This window comes from Elgaria multicarinata, chromosome 1, assembly GCF_023053635.1.
Source record: "Elgaria multicarinata webbii isolate HBS135686 ecotype San Diego chromosome 1, rElgMul1.1.pri, whole genome shotgun sequence".
Taxonomy (NCBI): domain Eukaryota; kingdom Metazoa; phylum Chordata; class Lepidosauria; order Squamata; family Anguidae; genus Elgaria; species Elgaria multicarinata.
The window spans coordinates 61,711,186-61,735,413 of record NC_086171.1 but is presented as its reverse complement, the minus strand read 5'-3'; the positions used below and the strand labels follow the sequence as shown (position 1 = coordinate 61,735,413).

The 24,228-nt window shown below is 42.1% G+C and overlaps 1 protein-coding gene across 1 annotated transcript in view; it reads right to left on the bottom strand.

Moving 5' to 3' along the window:
- CNTNAP2 (contactin associated protein 2) overlaps positions 1-24,228 on the bottom strand; it is a 1,454,514-nt gene that overhangs the window by 14,155 nt on the left and 1,416,131 nt on the right. The window contains exon 22 of the mRNA XM_063129070.1: positions 7,810-8,040. Within this exon, the coding sequence (XP_062985140.1) occupies positions 7,810-8,040 (231 nt within the window). The remainder of the gene's footprint in view (positions 1-7,809; positions 8,041-24,228) is intronic.

Below are 24,228 nucleotides of genomic sequence, written 5' to 3'. Positions count from 1 at the left end.
CTGCCTAAGTCATTGCCTCCATGAAAGTTTTATGAGCAGGTTTACATTTCACCTGTTAAAGAAAAGCAAGTACCCTTCGTAATTAATGGGGAATATAAAATCTGCCAGTGCCCTCGAAGGAACGGTAAAGCTGAGCACTCACCAGGCCCTGAGTGTAAAGTTATATAGTCATCAGTAATGGACTCAATGGATCCCTGTGTAAAACTACTTTAGGAGTGGGGAAAATGCTTTTATGGGAAGGCTGTGCACATTAATCTATTATCCATGCCAAATCTTCTATTTTATTTCTGCTTGTAAGACGTATGCAGAGGAGCAGTGACTCCCTTCTTTCATTGAGCATAGCTGCATTTACACACAGGCGTTCAAGTGGAGTGGCCCCTGGGTACAATTCTGTGAGCAAGAAGAGCTGACAACAGCAGCTTGAGAGCATCCATTTCCTTTTATGAAAGAGTGGGGAATGCAGAAAACCCACTGAGTTTCATTTCACACCTGATGTAGGGCAAATCCAGGTTGGCTACCAAGGGCGTACTCAATAAGGAGCTCTTGGTAGAGAGGGGATTTGGCTTTCATGATTTACATTATATTTTGATTCATTCAAACTCAAACAGGTAATACCATTAATTCATGGCCAGTCCCTTCCATGGATATTAATGGGACTATCACTGGAATCAGTGACCCATGGTGCATCAATATTTCTTCCCAATAAAAAAAAACAGACATTGACACACAACGGTTGTCGTACCCGAGCAGAAGAGAGCAAGTGCGCTGCCTGCAGTGGCCCACCGCTTCCATTTTTATTCAACAACCCAAGATTGGCTTGGCATCCCATGACTGCTGAGCTGATCATGGATGGTAGACTAAAGAAGAAGAGCTCCCAATAACCCATTGGTTTTTAAACAGATGGGTTGCCATTATGAGTGAATAGCCCCATTAAGAAAGCTACAAAACCCCTTCCTGAAGATCACCTTAAAAATTTGAAGTGAAAACACCTTCAATTTCTATTAATAGCAGCTAGACGAAAGATCAGCCCAAACTGGAAAACAACTGCAGGATACACCATAGATGGATGGTTACAAAAAGCTCCACCCAACGAGCATTTTATTGCATGCTCATTTCTGGGCACTCACAGAGTTTGCTCAGGTCCCTCACATGACGTCGTGTGCCTCCCGTGCGCCTTCCTTACGCGACAACCCCCCCTCCCTCATTAAGTCCAATGTTTTTTTAAACTTGGAATTGCTACTCTCTCTTGCTGTGTGCAGGAGAAGCAGCGCCATTAGAGCAGCGGACTCAATGGGCCTCGTGCTCCTTGTGTACTTCCACTTTTGAAACTGAGGAACGAAAACACGGGCAGAGAAGCGAATGTAGGGAGCATGTTAACCCCCAGTGTGATGGAGCTTAAAGAGTATGAAAATAGCATCATCAGAGAGACACATCAAAGCTGACTAAACAGAGCGCTAACACAAAATGAATATTTCTAGAAACTTGACTCCTGTTTATTACTTATGTGAGCAGAGATTCTTCAAATCGAAGTCTACCAATGCTGTATACCTCTTTGGAAGGATGCTTTCATCAGTGGCACACAGCAAAGGTGGCATGAACAGGGACGGACAACATACAACTACATTAGCTACTTATGATAACATATGTTCACCAAAAGCTGGCTAGACAAATATACTGATGTATTTCTATTTCTTTTCAGTGTACTTAACCTGATTGTCGCGGCATTCTTTTATTATTGGTGGTGGGTGGGGGTTGTTGTAAAAAATCAATATAAACAAATTTATATAAACAATTTTTTAAAAAAGCAGGTAGTCAAGCATTGACCCTCGACGATTCTACCTGTAAGATGTATGTGTTTGCAAACAAGTGTTTGCTGCACTTATCTGTTATGCCCTACTAGAAGTATGCATCTTAAACAGAAGTACGGAAACCACAGCCCACATACAGCCTGAGTGGAGTGCTTTGAAAGCACAGCTCAAACTGATCTCGAAAGGCATCCCTGCCTGGGTGGCAGCTCCCTTTTGTCTAGGCAGGGAGAGCTGGGCAAAAAAGAAAAAGCTGACTGATGGCCCTTTGGTGAGGGGTATGTGTGCATGAGAGAGAGATGGATGGATGGATAAGGTGAGGTTTGTGTGTGTGAATCCATTTCTACACACACCACCTCACCCATTCATACCCATCACATCTCATCCATCCATTCACACAAGCTTGTATTGGTTTTCTTAGATCTCACTGTAAATTCTTTAATGGTTGCAAATGGATGTGGTATGAGGAACAAGTCATTCTACCCACATTTCAAAGGCTTTTCAATATCCTATTAAAGTTATTAGAGTTTCAATCCTAAACCTTACTAGAGAGCAAGCTCCATTGGACACAGTCCTAGTAATGAGAATCTTTGATGAACATTTCAGAACATAGGAGCCGCCTTATTCTGAATCAGACCGTTGAGACAGATGCAGTATTGTCAACATTGACTGGCCCCTGCTCCCTAGGATTTCAGGCAGGATTCTTTCCTAGACCTACAAGAAGAAGCTGGGACCTTCTGCATGCAAGCAGGTGCTTTGCCACTGAACTACAGCCCCTTCCCTGAGCTAAAACCCCTGAAAACAAAAGATCTAATTTGGAATTAGAGGGACAGAAAGTAAATATTGTTCAGACTCCCTTTCTATTCCAAAAGTGCTATTGTTTGTTCTCTCTCTCTCTCTCTCTCTCTCTCTCTCTCTCTCTCTCTCTCTCTCTCACACACACACACACACACACACACACACACACACACACACACACACACACAGAGAGAGAGCTGTGGTGAAGGGTGTCATTTTTCAAGCTCCAAAAGCCTTCACATTCCAAATGCTGAGAGACGTTGCCAAGAATTATCTCTCCATCAAGAAACATCAGCTGACCATTACGGATCATTAAGAAACATTTACATTCTTTACTCTAAGGCAAAAACCATAGGGACAGACCTATTCACATTAATCAGACAGCAAACCTGCAACAATATTGTAAACATTTCAATTTATATAAAAATGTGAATATATTACAACTATTAGTCGTAGTGTTAAAATTTAAGTTTAAATAATATGAGCAACAGAAATTATAATGGAGGTAAAAGTACATGGTTGAATATGGTCATTAAAATTTGTATTCTACCCAGATTTTTTCCACAGCTACTAGCAGTATTTAATTATTATTTTGCATAAGCAATGTGTGAGGAGCTCCATGGAAAAATGGAAGCAACACAGTTTATGGGGGTGCTTACAACAGAGACTTGAACCATTTTTGGGAACAAATATCCCTGCCAATGAACCTAATAGCAAAATCTTCCTTTGATTTTAATATAAACAATAATCTCTCTCTCTCTCTCTCTCTCTCTCTCTCTCTCTCTCTCGTATGTGTATATTAAAATACACACATATTTAGGGGGGCTATATGGGGAAACAAAATGAATTTGAAACGAAGAAGGAAAAAGCTTGAATCTACAGAGCTAGGGAAAATGGTTTCTCTCTCTCTCTCCATTGGTTTTAGCCTATGGAGAAGAAGAAAGATATAAGGGGGAGGAGTAAAGAGAGACAAAGAGAGGCATTACAAATACGATTATTAATAATATTTTAATAATATCTACTCCCCCACTTCTGAAATTGTCCCTGAAAACTCCATGAATCAGGATTTCTAGCAATGTCCTTTTGGATAAAGTCTGTTTTTCCACTGGAGAGCAGCGCCTTTCTTTGTGATGGAATCTGCTTATCTTTTTTTCTTGTTCGACTACATTAACATTCTACTCAGGGCAATACAGAACAGCTTTGAAAGGCAGAGGCCTCTCAGGGAGCGCCAGGAGAATGTATGACTTTGGCAGGTAGTTGCACTTCAACTGTCTGTAGCTTCTGATGAAGTATCAGAGGTGGAGTATAGATTGTAATTAAGTTGAGTAGGAGGAGAAAAGATGTACAGAGGGGTGTCAAGAACCAGGCAAGATTGAAGGGTGTATGTGTGTTTTTTAAAACCTCCTTTCCATTAGGGAAGATTTATGAGAAATTCAAGCACCATCATTAAGTTGCTTGGGAACCAGAGAAAGGAGCTGCTAAAGCTGAGCCAGAGATAGCAATTCCTCTCATTTACTCATTGCGGGGGAAATAGGGTCAGCCATGACTAAAATATTTTTTACTTCATTCATCCCTTGCTTTTAAATCAATTAATTACTTTTGCCTATTACCGAAATTTCAATAAGGCTGCCCTTTTACTATATTGGAGGAAGGGTGAAATAGGAACAGAGGGAACAACCCTAGGCCATCAGAACACTAGTCCACCTAGCTCAGTGTTGTCTACACTGAGGGAACTTCTTTCATGGGGAACTTCTTTCAGCCCAAGGGCCAAATTCAGCTTCAAAGAGGCTCCTCAGGGCCGCAACTCAGTGGTGGGTTGGGGCCAAAGGCAACAGGGGTGAGGCCATCAATACATGTTAGGGGTGCAGAACTGCTTTTGGAGGGGCTGGATGACCCCACCCCTCCGCAGGCTGTATGATGTCAGGTGGCCAAGCCCATCTGACACCATTTGCTCCTTAGCCCAAGTGCAGGGTTCACCGTCTAAACATTGCTACGATGCCTGGAAAGCTGGTCTCTGCTACCTGAGCTGCTGTAATAAAGTGTTTCTCTGTTCTCAGTGACCTGTGTCAGTGAGCCCGAGTGTGTCAGAAAATCGGCCTGACAGGAAACAGCCGTTTCATGCACCTCACCTCCTTCCCACATTGGGGAAGGCCATGGGGTATGCAAAGGAGATGGAGACGTGTCTGTGCATAAGGAGGTGAGTCCCAGCACCCACCACCCTTCATCTCCCTTGCTGCTATCTCCAGTCTAATATCAGAGATAACAACAGGGGTTCTGCTGCTGGCATGTGAGTGGATGCCCTCTGAGGAGCCCTTGGGGGAACCCCAAGAGGCTGCATGGGCTGGATTGGGGTGTCCAGACTAGGCCTACGGATTAGAGCTTCTGCATCCTGCTCTAAATCATGTTTGCTGAACATAGCTAAACATTTCAACTTGCGATACTTCTAAATTCCTGGGGGTTGCTTGATTCATAGCTAAATATGTTGTGATTAGGCCACTATCACTGTGATAGGCAATACCGGGTAATTTTGCACTTTATATATTTAGATATCGTTCCATTTTTCCTGGTGCAGTGTAGCTTTAACTGAAAAGCTTGCATATTCTTACAGCAAAGAAAGGCAGACCAAGAGGTTAAGGAGAGCATTCGTTGCTTTAAAAAGGCCAAACAAAAAAGTAGCCATTCAGGGCTTCATCTGCCGTTTCCATTTGTGTGTCCTTGAAATCTCTGTGGTTTTGTGCCTAACAATTAGTGAATCATTTGGAGGAACTGCTTTGATTCCAACAATAATTAAGGTCCAAATGCAGAAAAAAATATTGTTTTATAAATGACAATACTTTCCCAAAATTTCTACGGGCAAATAGCGATATTTAAAACCACAACAAGCTTGTCTCTCCTACAGAAGCATGTGAGGTAACTGGCATTCTGAAGGAAGGCAACGGATTTGTTTTCAGTTGTTCAGAGCAGAAGAGGGGACTTGTTGAGTCCTACTGCTCCATCACCAGTGTGAAAAGTCACCATGGCAACAGGGAAAGATAGTCGGTTATGAAATGAGTAACAGCAAGCTAAACAAGATAACACTTTTCCAGAACAGTTTGCCAATGCAGCAGAGTACTAGTGAGGGCACAGAAGCAGCATTTTAGAGGCCAAAATAAATGTTGTTTAAGCAAATGTATATTCCCATTTCTGAGATAACAGGAAATGGCGGGGAGGGGGCGTTCTTGCAGAAGGTGAGCAGAGCATGGCTGGAAAAAACTCCTTTCAAACAGGGATGGAGAACATGCAGACAATGAACTACATGCAGTCCCCCGTGCCCCCCATCCCCCTCACCATTTTTGTAAACTCCCCCCCTCACTGCCAAATTTGCCCCATGGTGGCAGTGGTGGAAAAAAGTGGCTCTTTTCCTTCAAAACAAAGCACAGGGTAGCGTGTGGGGTAGTATGGGCCTTGTTTTGAGGCAGAAAATTTTGGTGGCGTGGCATGGCTGTAGGGATACACATCCACCCTGCGTGGTCCACAAAGCACAATGCAGCCCCTAAAAAGCAGAAGTTCTCCATCCCTGCTTTAAAATTACCTCCTCCCCACTCCATATCAAGCAACTTCCATTCTTACCTGAAAGTGCCCCCACCCCCCCAGCCTTCTCATTAGAGTGATAAGAGAAGCACACAGATATAAGAGTCCTGAAGCGCCCTCAGAATATCCAGTTTGACCCCTAACTCTAGCAGTGGATTTGACCGGAAATGGAAATACCACTTTTATAATTTCCAGGGTTTGTATTGATAACAAATGCAATTTATTTATAAACGATGTCGTGGAGTTCTTAAGCGGTGACAACTATTTTCCAGTTAAAATTGGAAACCAGAAAGATTAAAGCCTTCTTCATGCAATTGATGCAATTCCCATTTCTTACACTCAGTTGGGCCTGTGTAGATTGTTGAATTGGTTCAGTTTTTATTGTAGGAATATGCTTCTCTCTATTAATTACCAAAAACCGAAAGTTATGATAGTTGGTAAGTCTAAGAAAATCCTTAATTGGTCACTTGATGGGAATAAGCTGGAGGACGTGTTTTCTTTTAAGTATCTTGGTGTGGTCTTTCAGTGGACCGGCACATAGCCTTTGCAGGTTTAGTCAAGCACCTTGTCAGCTGGTAGAACATTTAATGGATTAATACAAAAGGGGCAATCTGGTTCAGCCCACTCTAGAATGGTACAAGACCAGGGTTCTACCAAAAATTGGCCACAGCCAATTTAGATTCACTCGAAAGAGTGCAAAATATTTTTTTGCATAGACCGCTAGCAGTTCCCATTTCTACAAAATTATTATCGGTTTGTGCAGAACTTGGTGTAATGACTATCAAAGCTGAAGCTCTTACATTAGCCCTGCTTTTTGGGTTAAAAATCATCTTTAAGCAGGTATCAGAATTTCTTCCGAAGGTATTGTAAGAGATCGGCCCAAACTCATGGAAGCACAAGATGCAGATGGTTCTCCCACTGACAGATTGGGTGGGTCAGCATAAGGAGGTTCCTATGAAGGATACAGTATGTAGTTGCAATTTTGTATCAATTGAAGATATCATTCATGTTTTTCTAGAGTGCTCTATCTATAAAGATCTTAGAACCAAATATATTCACCGGTGTTAAGAACATTGAAGGAAAGGCCATCCCATATAAAGGTTTGTTTTCTATTGTCTCTTGCTGACAAGTACGTATTTTTCAGAACATCTAAATTTCTCATCAGTGCTTTACACATGCGTGTCATAGAATCATAGAACAGTAGAAGCTTAAAGGCTGTATGGAATTTTTTTCAACTTCTGATGGTCCTTTAGTAGAGTTTTAAATTGTATGGCAATTTTTCGCTGTAATTGTGTATAATGGCAATTTGCTAAGATACAATAAACCTTGCTTGAAGATAACAAATTCTACGACTGTCAATACTGAGGTCAAAACTCTGAGTCAATTTTCTTAACTGTTGTAAACCGCCCAGAGAGCTTCGGCTGTGGGGCAGTATATAAATGTAATAAATAAATAAATCACATTTACAAAAATTAAAACAAGTAAAACAACAATAAATGCATACAAGCCAATCAGCAGATAAAAATCCCACTGGTTAGCACCCAAAGTTAACATCTGAAACATAAATGCTGGAGTAATACCCTTTAGCGGCAATGGAAGAATGAGTGCTGTTGTCAATCATCAGTCCCCACCTTACCTGAATCTGAATGCCAAGGGTCTGTTGCAGAAGACATTGGTGGGATAGTTTGTGGATTTGCTCCGCAGTTGGATTCCACAAGTTCTCCTTCTGTGTAGATGCGAGAGGAGATGTTGGTCGGTCTCAAGGCTGCTTTGAGTGGGGCAATCTGGTTGAACTGCACGCGGGACAGGCAGCCAGAGAATCCTGGTGTATTGTATTTACGGATCTCTTGATCAATCTTTCCAAGTTCTAAATGAGGGGAGAGGAAAAAAACACAGGCTGTTCAATAGAGTGTACAGACGCAGGAACAAGCAGTGTAGTTACAGTGGTGTTTTAATTCTCATTTTCAGTGCAGACTTTTCTACCATTCTACTAGCTGAGATGTAGCTTCTGTCCTTCACCTTCCCTTAGCTGCAGTTGTCAAACTGAACTTACACCTACTGTACAGCTGTTAACAGGTTTCAAACCAATTTGGCTGTCAAGATTGTTCCTCCCCACATCCCAAAACCTGTGAAATCCAGGTTTGCTAAGATGCTGCAATAGGTAGGCAGACATAACATTCTTAATAGCAGTCATAGCATCTTCATCTGCACTTTGAACCTCGTTTTGCAACTTGCCTTACACACAGGTCAAATACTGAATTGTAAGTGGTGTATATGTATTGAACTGATATGCATATATACATCTCCTTTACTTTTCCAAACAAACAAAAAAGAATAATTCACAAAGTATTTTTTAAAAATAGTATCAAAAAGCCTCTAGGAATTCAGGGAGGAGGTAATTGTTGTGATGTCGTGGGCACTAGCCAATAGGCAGCCATAATAATTGGCTTGCTCTTGATATACTGGAAACTTTTAGATCCATGTTCCCTGCTGACCCTGACCCCCCCCGCCAGGGGGAAAAACATTTACAGATTTTCAGGGCGGAAAAGGAAACTTCAAATCACCCGTGCCACACTTAAAATGTTGAAGACGTCTTCTCATATGATTGCAGCGATATCATTTGCCAAGAAAGGCAGCTGCATGTAATAAAAAATAATATCCCTAAACTCCTGTCCCTTTCAGATTTCCTTTAAATTAAGAAAATGGAAGCTAAAAGGGGCAGATCCATTCTTTAAAATAGTCTGTGACTGCTTTTATTACAATGATTAATCATGCATCCAACACTTAACACATGCAAATGGCTTTATAATCATGAGCCTGTTCAAGCCTCAGAATAATCAGTAGACAGTTATAATTCCAATTTTCAAGACGCAGAAGCATGGCTGATAGATTGCACTGGTGACAATCACAGAACTGGACAAACCAGCTAAAATCCGGGAGGCAATGACTTTTTCTCATTTTCACCCTGAGATGAATGTGCTAATGGGATTTCTCATTAAAAATGGCCTAGGGAAGGCAGACATTTTCAAGGGCAGAAAAATAAATTTGCGGCTCACAAAACACATTTACACCTAAAACTAGACAGACTTTCATTGGGAACCAAGCAATAGAATATATTCAAGAGCCCAGGAGTAAGGGTGGGGGGTGGGGAGATTTCAGGCTGCATCTATCAGGATTAAATCCAATAGATCATCTAACAGACCACATTGTATTCTTGTGTCAATTCATTATGACACATTTGTGGCCATATCTGTTTGTTTGTTTGGGAACCACAAGTACCACTACATTCTCATCCAATCCTTACACTATTGGTCATGTGTATTAGTAGAAGGATGATGATGATGATGATGATGATGATGATGATGATGATGATGATGATGATAAAATGCCAGCACTGTGCTTGGATCGGGACCAAGAGAAACATTTAAAACAGGTCAAGATAAAAGTTACCAGTTTCAAATACACAATAAACAGAAAAGCTAGAAGAGTGGGCTATCAGAAAACTAAACAAAAAAGAGCAGGGGGTCTGAAGTAAAGTAATTGGGGGAGCATTTTGGATGCTGAGAGCCTGTGTAGATGACTGAAACAATGTATGTGAAGTGCTTTGAATATTCTAAATATAAATGTCTATGAAGATGATGACGACAAGAGTGCAAGGCTCTGATGTGGAAAACCCAGGGCTGCTCCACACTTTGCACTGCAGCTGGATTTGCTGTGGCAACAGTGGAGTTATACCAATATTTGGACTGGATTCCAATTCAGCTAAAGAGACACGAGACCATTTAAAGGCTGGAAATATAAAGTTGTTAAAGTTAGAAAAGGACACAGCGCGCACACGCACACACGCACACGCACACACACACACACACACACACACACACACACACACACACAGCGCTTTAACCCAATCCTCTAATCTTAATTTTATTATTAAAACAAGTCACACAGACATATTTCTATGAATGAATCTTGAAGATCATGCACTTCAGATACATTTCTGTACTTTTACATTGGCTGTGTGTTAACCCACTTGGTATTCTAGATCTGCACTCTGCTGAATAACACGAATTAACATTTCAAGGCATTACAGTAACTTGAAATATTACATTTTCTGCTGTAACAGGGAACCCAACTTCATTTTCTCCTTGACTGTGCAAGATAAATAAAATGGAAGCTTGTCATCGTAATGTTTGTGATGTGTCAGACCAGTTTAATTTGGAGGCACTGAAAGATATTAGTGCAGCTGGCATGTTTCAATTTCAGCATAGTCCTACAAAAGTGGGCCATTCCTTGGTCAGCAGGAAGAGTGGGTTCTTCTGTTCAGATGGCTCCTACAGCTAGTGAAACATTACTCTTCTGCTGTAAGCTACAAGCAGAATTGCAACCAACTCTCTACATCACCGGGAAATATTGTGTATTTTGTGTGTGTGCATCCCACTATATTCTGTCCACACCAGTGCCCTTTCTGCTGTCTTTAAGGTTCATGTACCAGCTATACATATAAAATACGTTCATTTAGAGTAGACCCACTGAAGTCAGTGGGATTTAACTTAGTTACAATTATCTTAGGATCCATTGGTTTCAGTAGGTCTACTCGAAGTATGACCGAGTCTGGACCAACCCACTGTGTGCTGAACAATGACAGGTTCACCTGCCATTGGTCACTTCCCATGTCAAAACCATTTTTAAGATGCAAGGATAACAGTTCTGTCTATAGTCCTTCTAAAAAGAAATAAACCAGACTTTATGCAGTAAGAAAAAAGATAAAGGAGCAGCACTGGAAAAACATGGGTGGATTACAAATGGAAGATGATGTCTTGTAGGACACCCCCACCCCTAAAATGTGGGTGAACGAGCCTTGAAGATTCCACAATAAATGCTTGCCTGCAAGAAGCACTGTGTGCATCTATACTACAAACTAGTTTAACTGGCATTGTCCTGGTGCCCCTCTCCTGTCACTGAAATTATTGTTTTTGAGGCTGTTGTTGCTGTTGAATCCTAATCCCATCACAAAATAATTCTCAGAGTATTTTGGAAAGAAGACACAATTACACTGACTTATGTTTGAAGTTTTGATATAACAGTAACGCAACATTTCCAAAGGCAGTGTACCAACTTGGTCCATTGTCAGAATCATGCTAAACATGAAAAGACATGCTGTCAGACAGCCATTGCCCCAATATATGAAGCAGGATAAAGCATTAGACTTCACAGGGAATAGATTCATAGTGACTAATCTAAGAAATAAGATCCAGAGTTTAAAACTATAGTATATGACATGTTTGCAGTGAGTCCAATCCCCATGACGAACTCCGTTGTAGTACTCTGACTATTTCAAACAGTAAACCTTTTGATCAGTTTAAGACAAAAGGATGGATGAGCTGGTTTAGAATTCTACTCCAGTGCTCCGTCTCAAACAGCAGCCAGGCAGATGCCTCTGCATTGCTCACAAGGAGGGCATGAGATAATCAGCTTCTCTTTTCCAACCTCATCAGGTATACTGCTTCTGAATATGGAGGTATGATATTGGTTATCATGGGTAATTGGCCTTGATAGACTGACTCATCCTCCATAAATGTAATACTTTTAAAGCCTTAAAACTAGTGGTCATCACATAATCTTGTGGAAACGATTTCCATAAGTTACTAATTTACTGCATTATTAATTATATAAATATAATTATTTTATTACATATATATCCTGCATTTCCACCCCCCCCCTCCTGGAAGGAACTCAAGGCCGCTTACATGATCTTCCTCCTCTCCATTTTATCGTCACAACAACCATTTAAGGTAGGTTAGGCTGAGAGTCAGCGCCTGGTCCAAAGTTGCCCAGTGAGCATCATGGCCGAGTGGGGAATAGAACCCAGATCTCCTGAGTCCCATTCCAACACTCTAACCACTACACCACACTGGCTCTCAATGAATAATTAATTTTTAAAGTGCTCAGCACTGTACAAAGTTAAACATAAAACATGTCCATGACTGAAAGCATCTCCTTCAATCTATTGTCAATTAATTCCATTGGACGATTCAATGTTCTAGCATTTAGATCAATAGAAAGAGAAGCACCTTTACAAGTCAAGCAAAGCATATAAAATGTGCCAGTGTAGTGTAATGGCTAAGGTGTTGGACTGGGAGTCGGGAGATCTGGGTTCTAGTCCCGATTCAGCCATGGAAACCCACCGGGTGACTTTGGGCCAGTCACATACTCTCAGCCCAACCTACCTCACAGGGTTGTTGTTGTGAGGATAACATGGAGAGGAGGAGGATTATTTACGCCGTCTTGGGTACCTTAGAGGAAAAAAGGTGGGATATAAATGTAATGAATAAATAAAATCCATATGTATTGGAGCAGTGCACGCACCTACCCTGTTTCTGTTTTGAGCCTATGCATTGGTTGTAACATGTAATTGATGCTTATCCATACAGCACACATAGTTTTGACAAATAACAATCCTTCTCTCACCTCTGCTGGGGCATATATGAATTGAAATCTGTGTGCATGTATGTCAGCTACACATTGCACTCAACACATGAAAGCAGGACAGGCCCTGCAGAAAAAAAAGTGGGTTGGAGGAGCAATTTGAGGTATAAAAATAGCAAACAAAATTGCCCAGGCATTATGATCGCCAGAGGAGGCCCTTCATGTACTACCATCACCACTGGAGGCACGTCTGATAGAGATGCAAGGGAGGGCCTTCTCAGTGGCTGCTCCTAAGCTCTGAAATTCCCTGATGAGGTAAGTCCAGTTCATTCCCTCTCTGTTGTCTTTCTGCCAGCAGGCAAAGATGTTTCTATTCAGACAGTCCTTTGGCATATAAGCTGGTTTGCTTCTTCTAGTCCTGTATCTTGTTACTGGTTTCAATTTGGTTTTATGTATTGGAATGGTTTCATTTTTTGCTGCTGGTTTTATCTTGGTTTTATTCTGCGCTGTTTTTATTCGTTAATTTAATGTTTGTACTTTCTGTTATCTGAGTTACTATATTAAATTTCACAAATCTGAATCTTGCTTTGTGAGTGGTAGTTCAATAACGCTCTTCCTACAGCTGAACAATGGAAACCATGGTCAGTGTGAAGAGAATGAATTAAAGAGGGAGAGAAAACATTATTTCTCTGACTAGCCCTATTTACATGCCAGACAAACATGCAGAAACAATGCAAACAAACAAACAAACAGGAGCCTCTCCGCATCAGGGATAATAGGATTTAGTTGAATGTGTGACTGAACCTTTAAGGGCGCCTCCGTTTTGAGCCTGAGGAAGCCAGGGTTTGTTTGTTTGTTTATTTATTTATTTATGGAATTCATATCCCACTTTTCTCACCCTCAAAAAGGAGTTGCTCAAAGCAGCATATAAAATATAAAATGCCTAAAAATAATAACCAATCACACACATTTACAAGCCAAAAGCAGCAGCAAAGGCAAAAGTACAAAGGGCCCAAACTAACAATTATTAATCAATAAAACCAGAGTTAAATTCTTGTTAATTGCCAGCAACTGAGGAAGGTGACCATTACCCTCTTGGGGCAGGGAATTCCACATATTGCGGCCGCCACCGCAAAGGCCTTACAAGATAAAGAGATCAAGCCTGCATTTCAGACTACAGTTCTTTCCCAGGCACATCCCACGGGGTTTATTCAATAAATGTTCTGTCATGCTGTGTTCCACCAGGCTGCCTGCCATCTCCTTATGCATCTAACACATTTGTGCTCTTCCTCCAAGGAGTTCTGGGTGGCATATCATATAATGTTAGGTTGGGTTGGGTTGGGGGGAAATAGGACTGACCTCAGTACATGGTGGAGCAAGTATCTGAACCAACGTTTTTCCACACCTAAATCCACAATTATATTTAAAGAAATACATATTCTAGAAAAATGGCTGTGAATCGAAATGCAGCCATAACAATGTGTATGTGTGTGCATGTGCATGTGACAGTCCCTCCCTCAAATTCCATTGCCCAGGCCCCCCTTTTCCTCTGGGTGGCCCTGGACAGAGGGGCAGGATAAAAATGTAATTAATAATAAATAATCATTATACTTGTGTGTGTATCCACCCTTTAACTTGGAAACAATGTCCTCATTAGCCGGGCTGCCTGGGGCTGATGAGAACTGTAGTCCAACACATCTGTAATGCACATTCCTGCATTAGGAAGTCTAAGGTTTCAGTACAGATGCCCAGGTTACAAACTGGTAGTCCAACAATGGATAAGGCTGTGTGGAGGGGGGTGAATGGAGAAGGAAGAGAAGGATATTAATTCCAGAAAACAAAAGAGAACAGGTGCACCTTGAACAGTAGGTGTCAGGCAGCATCAGTCCATAATCAGGTGCAGCTAGTGAAAAGAGCTGGAGGTGGGAGAGATGTTTCTGAGTTTAAAGAGAAGGTTAGTGACTGGGAATCAAAAGGTATAAAATGGGGTATGATATGACAGAAAAAATGAAAGATAAAAGGAAGAAAGAAAATGACGAGATTTGATATGAAGACCAAGCTTGTTGTCTTATTCTCTCTAATTCAAGTTTTTCCTGGTGTTTGATCTTTTCTAATTCAAGTTCTCTATCAGCTTCTCGTTGTTTTCCTTGTTGTTTCAATCTTTCTCTCTCTAGTTCAATGTATTGAGGAGACATTTCTACAGGCACTTGCCTCAGAGGATTTATGGCCATCCCCCCTTGGCCTTTTTATATTATTATTATTATTAATTATGCTACTGCTGCTGTACACCGGGTGTGTATTTATTTCTAAATGCACTCTGGATTGTAGTTGAAAATTCGTGGAGGATTTCACCTAAACAGGGAAGGCAGTGTTTGATCTGGGACTGTACAAGTAAGGGGATGGGACCTTTGGCCTCTGCCAGGGCCCTGAGGAACAAGGGCCACTGGGAGATGTCTTCTCTCCTCCAGCAAGAACACTATGGCAAAAGGAACACCAGACCAGCCACCTGCCAGAGAAGGAGCAGTTGCAGGGAGCTCGCTTCCTTCCTCACTGCCAGAAAGAATGCTCAGCTTGGATGCGAGGCCAGGATGTTCTTCCCCTCTTCTACCAGCCAGAAGAACAAAAGCATTGGGGAGATGTCTCGTATCGTTTTAACACGTTGAAATAAACTGCAATTGGATCAAAAGGTGAGATAGAAATCTTTAAATAATCAAACATTCACTGCTTATGAGGGAGAATATGAGTTCTCTATATACTGAACATCATCATGGCATTTGGTAGTCTCTTTGAAACAGACGCAAAGAACGTCAGAGCTTTGCTTTCCCCCCCACATGTCTTTACTTTCCAACAAAAATGCAGAGATTTCATAAAGCTGGTGATGCTATTGATTTTTTGAAGTGGGGAAATGATTAGAAGCTGTTGTGGATGCTTTCCTTCTGCGTCATGCTCCCATGACTCACAAACACATGTACTACTGCACAAGATGTACCACTATATATTTTAAGCGATGCAATTTTAGAAAAATGTCTTGCTCTACCTGTGAGTTTAGAATTTAAATGCTTGATTTCCATGCTGTGAAATATAAATCTCAAAACAATGGAAAAGTTCCAACAACATTCCATCCCCGCCCCTCATTCTTTCACAAAGGGCATGTATAGGTCCACATACTTCTTTAAACACTGATGTACCTACACATTTATGTACCCTGATCCAATCAAGTTCATAGGGTGGCCATGTGCTGTGCTACATGGAGAGACAGTCCTTTACTTGAAAAGCTGTCAGGAGACAGTCCTCTATTTGAAGGGCTGTTCGGTCCAACGTACAAAACTAGAAAAAGGGAGAGCAGAAGCCTTGAAGTTGCCCAATAACAGTTAGGACCTGGACAGCACATTAAGGAGGCACACAAGTGTCCTGATCACAACCTTCCCCGCTATGGTGAGGTGAATTGCATTTGTATTTAAGTTATAGCCATTATTTCTAAATTTGCATCTATACATAAAATTAGCACACACAAAATTAACTCAACCCTGTGTCCTCTTTGCATAGGCGTGCACAGCACTTTTCATTGTAAACAGCCCAGAGAGCTTTGGCTATGGGGCAGTATATAACAACAACAACAACGGTATACATCCAGGGATTTTTTTTAAAGGCAAACATTTATCTAAAACCCTACTCAATGGTCCCCTCAATTCAGCACTTATTGCTTGAGACATTAGGTTGTGGGTACACCTGGGACACCACTTGTGCACGCCTATGCCCCTTTGGTGTTATTTTCTGGTGATGTGGTTTCTCTTTGGAGATGTGGTTTCTCTTTGGAGTCAATGAGTAAATGGCCACTCTATGTTGACCCTGTTGTTTAAAGATGTGCATATGTTGTCCACTTGTTTGCTGGAAGCAACACTGCTGTAATGATCAGGTATAGTGCCTAAAATGTGCAGCTGCCTTTATTGATCCAGCTAAAAATACCTTCAGTTCCGGCCCATTCAAATTACTGTAACAATAATTTTGAATGCATTTTGGAAAGTTCAATTAGATCATTGTTCTCCCTCTGCATCTAATAATGTGCAAGGAAATTGCTATTCATAGCTGGTTGATTTAGATTTGCCACAGATTTACAAGTTGCTACTCCTGCATTCTCACCTAAGCTTTATGGAATGGGAACTGAATCTGTGTGGCTGGATCATATGGCACGCCAGTGACATCTGATTTAATTCCTTTCTGCCCATGTCTAATTGCCCTCAAGCAATCTAGGAAGAAAAGTTCACTATAGCCAGTGGGCAATCAATAGCTCTGTGGTGGAGGACATGCTTTGCATGTGCAAGAACCCTTGCATGTGCAAGAACTCATGAATCTGCAGGTAGAAACTTGCAGAGCAGGGCTTGGAAAAAGACAGAGGGCAAAACTACATGTTACTTTGGAAAAACACATATTCTGAAATCCACCCTAGCTCAGGTAATGTGAATTCGGGGTGTGTGGAGGGATTTTGCCGGAGTGAATTTATAAGTGGGAAGGGCTGCCTAATCTATCTCATCTACTGATTCCCCCCATAACCATTAACATTTCCCTGCTAGATTTATTTCTGCTCTCAGAATTTGGTGGTGGTGGGGAGGGGGAAATGGCTGGGGGCAGGGCTGGCCCTCCCATGAGGTGAGGTGATGACAAGGGGAAGAGCATGTGGCGCATGTGGTAGAGCACACGTGTGCTCTTTCACCTCAGGCAGAAGAGCTTGCACAGGCGCTGGCATGGGGGTGGGGGGATTCTGAAAGATAAAATTGGTGGGCAGGAGGAGAGTTAAACACTCAGTCACCAGCCAATACTTCCCTGAAAAAGCTGCTCCACTTCCCACTCCTACAACAGAATCACTTGGTTGCCTTATATATGCACTTCCGCCTAGACCAGGGATGGGGAACTTTCAGCCCATGGGCCAAATTAGGCTATTTGATCTGGCCCACGGTGCCTCAGGCAAGGTCCCACTCCAAAGCCCCAGCTCTTCCCCGTCTCAAAAGAGAGAGCACATGGGAGATTGACAGTGCCGCAGCTCAATCTCATCGTTCCTCCATTGCCTTCCCTTCCCCGCACAGGCACGCTGCTCCTCCAATCAGTGCCTGAGACTGGGGAAAGCTACAGAAAGCCTGAGTGGAGTGAAGTAGGCTCCTTGATTCCAGCTGGCACTTAGGCCAGTGACTCGATGTCGTCAGGGGCAGGGCCCACCCCTGATGTTACAAACATAGCCCCGCCCCTGATATTGTCCAGCCCATGGCAGGGGTCCAGGGGAGCAATCCAGCCCCCAAAAGATTCCCTTCCCATGACCTAGACCTCTGCCTTTAGGAGCACACAGCAGTGGGCTAGATGGACCAGATCCCTGAGGTAGCTCCTTATCCCTACTATATATTGTTTCATGTTTCTATTTATATGACTTTGATAGAATGTTATACTTATTTCCTGTAATATTGTATCCGTTTGTGGGGCAGATAAAAGGTATCCATTACAAACCTTCCCAAAAACGCTTGGGCTAGCTCTATTACACAAAAGCAAACTGTTCTTAACATCAAGTGACAATAAATAGTAACACATGAACTCCCCCATTCAATTAAGTGAACCACTAATTGCTTTTGGGTCACTACAAGCAACAGTTTAGCTACACAAAATGAAACATCATCCAATCATCATTCTCAGACAGATTCCTTGTTGCACCGCCCAGTGCCCACAGAACAGGTCAGAGGGCATTCAAACCGCAATTTTTACTATTGTTTAAGTTGGGGTAATAATTAACTGATCGCTCTCAGAAGGATAATACATGAGTGCTTTGGTGTCATTGATGGAGTTTTGGCCTTGGAGCAGGAGACCTGGTTTCAAATCCCCATCGAGCCATGAAGCCCTGAGGGTAATATAGGTCCAGTCACCACATCTCAGCCTAAACTACCTCACAGAATGGCCTGGGGGATAAAAGGGGGGGAGGCGCGTGCAGGGACAACAATAAGCTACTTGGAGGTGGAGCAGGATAAAAATCTAATATATCGGGTGTTGAATCTCTTTCAACCAGAAAGCTGACTACCATTTCAGAGAAGCCCTAGGGCCTGTTCAGACAACACGCTAAGCCACGGTTGGATCAAGAACTCTTTTGCAGCAAAAGGTTCATGAGCTTGTTTAAACCATGGTTATACAGCCACTATGGTTAGGAATGGTTCACATGACATGCTAAGTCATGGTTTACATGGCACGCTAAGCTGTGTTTAGCTCAAAATGTTTAACCACCATGGCTTAGCATGCCACCTGAACAGGGTCCTAATAGTGGGCAGGGTTAAGGCAAAAGGGGCAGCCTCTTAAATACCAAAAATACCTGCATATTTTAGCTGAATGCTCTTATGCCAATAACTCTCAGGAAAGACATTTCAACCCTTTTGAATGGGGGGAAATTGCACAAAAGCCAGGAACTGAACAATCAGCGGTTGGGGGGCGGGGGCTTGGCCCCATGAGGCCAGATTCGTCCCCCGGGCTTGAGGTTCTGCCACCCCGTAATACAGCCACGAGGCTAGCCTGTTGCAGTTTCTCTCCAAGGCACCCTGGAAATGTTGGTTCTATGAAGAAGCTGTGGACTTCAACATAGAATTCTCTGTTCTACAGAGAACAAAGCTACAGTTTTTGAGGATGGTGTGGGTGGGGGAAGGGAAGTCATGTTAGTCAACGTGGGGGTAGTCCAGCTTTGGAATTGCTATGATGCTAAGTCAAGGTGGGGGTAGTCCAGCTTTGGAATTGCTATGATGCTAAGTCAAGGTGGGGGTAGTCCAGCTTTGGAATTGCTATGATGCTAAGTCAAGGTGGGGGTAGTCCAGCTTTGGAATTGCTACGATCTTGAACCTATCTTCTTGTATAGTCGCAAAAAAGAAAGAAAAGAGTGCTCTCTTGATTTCTATTGTTCAAATTATCAGCTACCAGGAAGAGAAAAAGGGGAGGGGCAGGGAAGATGTAGATAACCTGCTGAGGAGGTTTTAAAAGGAGGGGGGTGTCAATTTAACTTTCAAGCAGTTGCTCCTTTCATGTCTTTTGTTATCTGCTCTAGTAACGTTACACCTTTAGAAAGATGGTAATTTAAACAGTTTCTTAGGTACCTGTGCACAGCACACTAAACACTATAAAAATACTTTTTGCCAAAGACAGAACTGCAGCCATAAACCAGTTTCTGATTTTCCATTTCTGACACTGAATTTGGCCACATTCTGTAGCAGGAGTAGGCAACCTAGTGCCCTCCAGATATTGGCTCTATTGACTCGGCTTGATGAAAGTTGGAGTCCAAAACATCTGGAGGGCACCAGGTAGCCTACTCCTGCTCAATAGTCATCTGTATCATATAGTTTTGTCAAGCACAGCTATGCTTTGACCCCTTCAAACACTTGTCCAGTAGCTAAAACTGACCAGCAACACAATAATGGACATGCTAGTGTGCATCACTTAAAAACATGATCCATGGTGGGTTAGTGCGTCGTGCAGTGGGAGAATTTCCTCACCATGGTGGGTGAGGTATCTACATTCGTTACCCATTTTCTGCAAGACAGTTAATGGGTGTCCACAGTGGTTCTCATGTCATCTGGCAGGGCCTCCATGGGTATTTCTGCTCATTTCGCTGGGGGGAAAATTATGGTGGTAACCATAGAGTCCGCCAGCAAGAGCAACCACCAATTCCGGCGACGCTATTGCCACTGTAGAGGTTCTCCATAGTCAGCAGCCATGTTTTTCTATTTTTGCAATGGAGCAGCAACCAGCTGCCTGTTCAGCACATGGAGAATGTTGGGATGTGTGATTAAACCCCATGGAGGTAAGTGTACTAACTATGGAGGGTGGGTGGGTAATAGAACCCCACGGCACGGCATGGTTCCGTAATCGTGTGGTGGGCAAACTTGTTGCGGTTCCATTATTCCTCCCCTCTCCCTGCCTATCCGCCCACCCTCTGGGTGCATCTGAACAGGCCCTAAGTGAAGTCCATTGTATCTTGGACATTTTTGATCAGAGACACCACAAGTCACAAGACATCATAAAAAGGAAGTCTGGAGGACCAGGAAATAAGGCATGAGGGCTGTAACACAGAAACCTCTTGTTGAAAATGGACCGTTACTGACTACGGAAGCGAAGAAGCATAAGCTGTGCCAAGAATGGGAAAGTATTCATGCAATTCATATGCTGATTAAAGCGATAGTTAATTAGATTGATCCGAATTCTTTAAGTTACTGTAGGGTGACCGTATGAAAAGGAGGACAGGGCTCCTGTATCTTTAAGTTGCACGGAAAGGGGAATTTCAGCAGGTGTCATTTGTAGGCATGCAGCACCTGGTGAATTTTCCTCTTCGTTACAACAGTTAAAGCTGCAGGAGCCTTGCCCTCTTTTGTATCTGGTCACTCTAAGGGCAGGGCTCCTGCAGCTTTAACTGTTGTGATGAAGAGGGAATTTCACCAGGTGCTGTTTGTACACAAATGACACCTGCTGGAATTCCCCTTTCCGTGCAACTTAAAGATACAGGAGCCCTGTCCTCATTTTCATAAGGTCACCCTGCACACTGTGCAAACCTTTTGGGTTATACAGGGCTCGACTTCAGCAGTTCTCACTGGAAAAATAGGCTACTTGGGAGTGGAGGAGAGAAAGAGAGGCAGGGGCTGGTAGGAGGAAGCCTGGCACCACAATCTAAGAAAGACAGCATTGGAGGAATGCTGGGTTGGAGTAAATGAATGGACTGGAAAGGGAAGGGCAGGAGCCCCCCACCCCACCCCTGAACACCACTCTCCCATCCTGACAGTGAAATTTCACAGGTCATTATGTATATATGATCAGGCTTGGGCCACTTCTGGAAGTCAGTGGCCCACATTAACCCCCAGGATCCCACTGGAGCCACATCTGATCCCCACTGCCAAATTTGCTGCGTAGAGGCAAAAATCAGAGTGATTTTGCTTGGAAAAAAGGCATGGGAGGAGTACACACCTTGTTTCCAAGCAAAACTGCACTTCCGGGAAGTCCCTGGGAGTTCAATGCTGCTTGCAAAGAAGCCATGTGCACTCTACATGCTTTACCCACAAAATTGCTGCAATTTTTGTCAGTGCACACAACCTGTGCGGCGAAAATGGTTATGTGGGCAGAGGTCTCTGTGTTGTCTACCCCAATCTACAGAGAGGAAGTGGAGAAGTGAAGATAATATGTGGAACTTGGTTTAAAATTAATCAAACTAGAAAGAAGAAACTTTCTAGTATTTATTTACAGGTAATAATGGGAATAAATCCATCCTCATTTTTTAATTATTATTTGAGGGGGGCACATGGTCTCATATTTTAAAATATTTTAGCAATTTCTACCGTGTCCTTTGAAGAAATTCCCAGGGTGGTTGACCAAGAATCGTATATACTTGGAGTAAGGCATATGCGGACTTCCAGTCATCTCTGGATTAACTTGCAGGTTTAGACAATGGCCTTGGGCTATTAGAAACTGAGGTTTTAATAAGAACTTACTACAGTGCTGCATTCCTGGCATGATATTTCCAGACGCTATCTTATGTGTTCCCAACATGATATTTCCAGACGCTATCTTATGTGTTCCTTGATCTCCGGTCCTTTTTGTGAATGTCCTCCCACACCACCAAGCCTAGCAGTGGTGGAGTGGGGTGAAACCTCTTGATCAGTTTTGTGTGTGGCATTTAAACTCTTCCAATGTATGCAAGAGGTGTTGAGAAAAAAATCTAGTCTTTCATAGGAAAGAAGCAAGGTTTGCATTATCAGCATAACGACTTGAGACACATTCTAGAGCTACCGTTAGGACTCTCAGCTTTCTCCCCCACTCTGAGGACACGGGAAAGGAGAGCGACTTATGATTTAAGAAAACCAAAATCTTAATTGTGGCTTTGAAAGCATTTGACATATGACACTGCCAATCAACATAATTTATGGTATGAATGAAAGATAATCACTGGCCCTGTGTGCAAAACAAAGGCTTTCTATGACAGGCAGCCTACATTTGATGTTAATATCACAGACTGCAAACCTGCTAGTTTGGTTTCTTATTTTGTGACTACTGTGATTTCTTTTTTGTCACCTTATTTGGAGTAATCACATTACATAGTCTAGACATATTGCGGGGGCAAATAAGGAGATGAAGAAAGAACCATACCAAAAAAACAAAAACCCACCCCCCCCCTTTTGAGTAATTTAATTTGGTTTCCTGACAGGATGACAATGTAAACCAAGTTGACAAAACTATTAAGACTGCCAAAATATTTGATGCCTGCCAAATTCAATTACGGAAAAACAAGAGTCAGCAAAATGAATAAGTGAGTGATGCTTGCAGACTGATAAGAACACAGTAATACATTTTATTTGCTAGATTAAAAACATAAAAATGGCCCTTTCTTCCCCATGTGAACCAAACTATAGCTGATTTTACCTCTTCCCTATCCCTCCCCCCCCCCACCACTTTCTAATACCCTGGGTCAGTTTCACACATAACACTAAAATGCTTCTTTTAACCTCTACTTTATTTATGGTATGTGTGAATGTCCTTAATGAAGGATGTCACATAGAAAAAAAACACAAGGAGACATCGTACTAATGTAGGTTTTAAGAATGCAAGAATGACCTAGCTGGATCAGCCCAGGGTCCAGCTAGTCCAGTATTCTTTTTCCAGTGCTTGCCTTGGGAAAGCTCTGAAGCACAGGAAGGATGTAATTAGCATGCCCTGTCCTTTCCCCAGCATTCAGCAATCAGAGGAAAACTGCCTCTAATCAGGGAGGCTCCATTTGGAGTGCCATTGCTAATCTCCATTGCTAGACCATCAATATGCCTAATCCTTTTTTTTTTTTTTAAAAGAACCATCTAAATTAGCAACCACCACATCTTTTGTTAATCAGTTCTGCAAGTGAATTATACTACAGACCAGTTGGAAAATATTCTCAACAACACAAAAATGGATTTTTGTATACATTTCAAAAAGCTTGTGGTTTAGGATTATTTTTCGTCTGACCTCCCTCAGTACTGAAGACTATTCTTGGCTTTTGAAATATTCTTGTTTGCAAGAACAAAAACATTGTTCTTGCAGTATTTTCAAAACCAAACCAAACAAAATCTGGAATGTAATTTGCTCAGTATATGCTTAGCCATTTACTTTTTGACATCTTAGTTAATTATTCTCTTGATATTTCTCCCCTTCTCATTTGAATGCCCCCCTTATTTTCTCTTGTTCTTCTATTGAACGTGTAATTATGCTAATCTTTATTGAAACTGAAAACCCATAGAAATTGTGTTTACTTTTAAAACCTATCATTTTTCAATCACTGGAAAAACAAGTATGTCTATCGGTTTCTAATCAAATACTCACCAGCCCCACCCACCCCATTCCCAGCATGCAAACATTTCAGGTGGAGGGAGGATCACACAGGTGAAGAGTATCACCCACAGACCCCTTTTGTTTTCTGTTTTCTGTTTGGAATTCAACACCAATTAGGCTAAAAATAAAAAAGTAGGATGAGGAGTGTTTGTTTTTAAACTTAAGTAATGCGTCTTAAAGAAATATCAGCTACCCTGCCGTTATAGCTGGTGCCTAAATGATTCAGCTTTGTTTAGAGTAGACAGAAGATGGATCTGTGGCAGGTTCTTTTCTT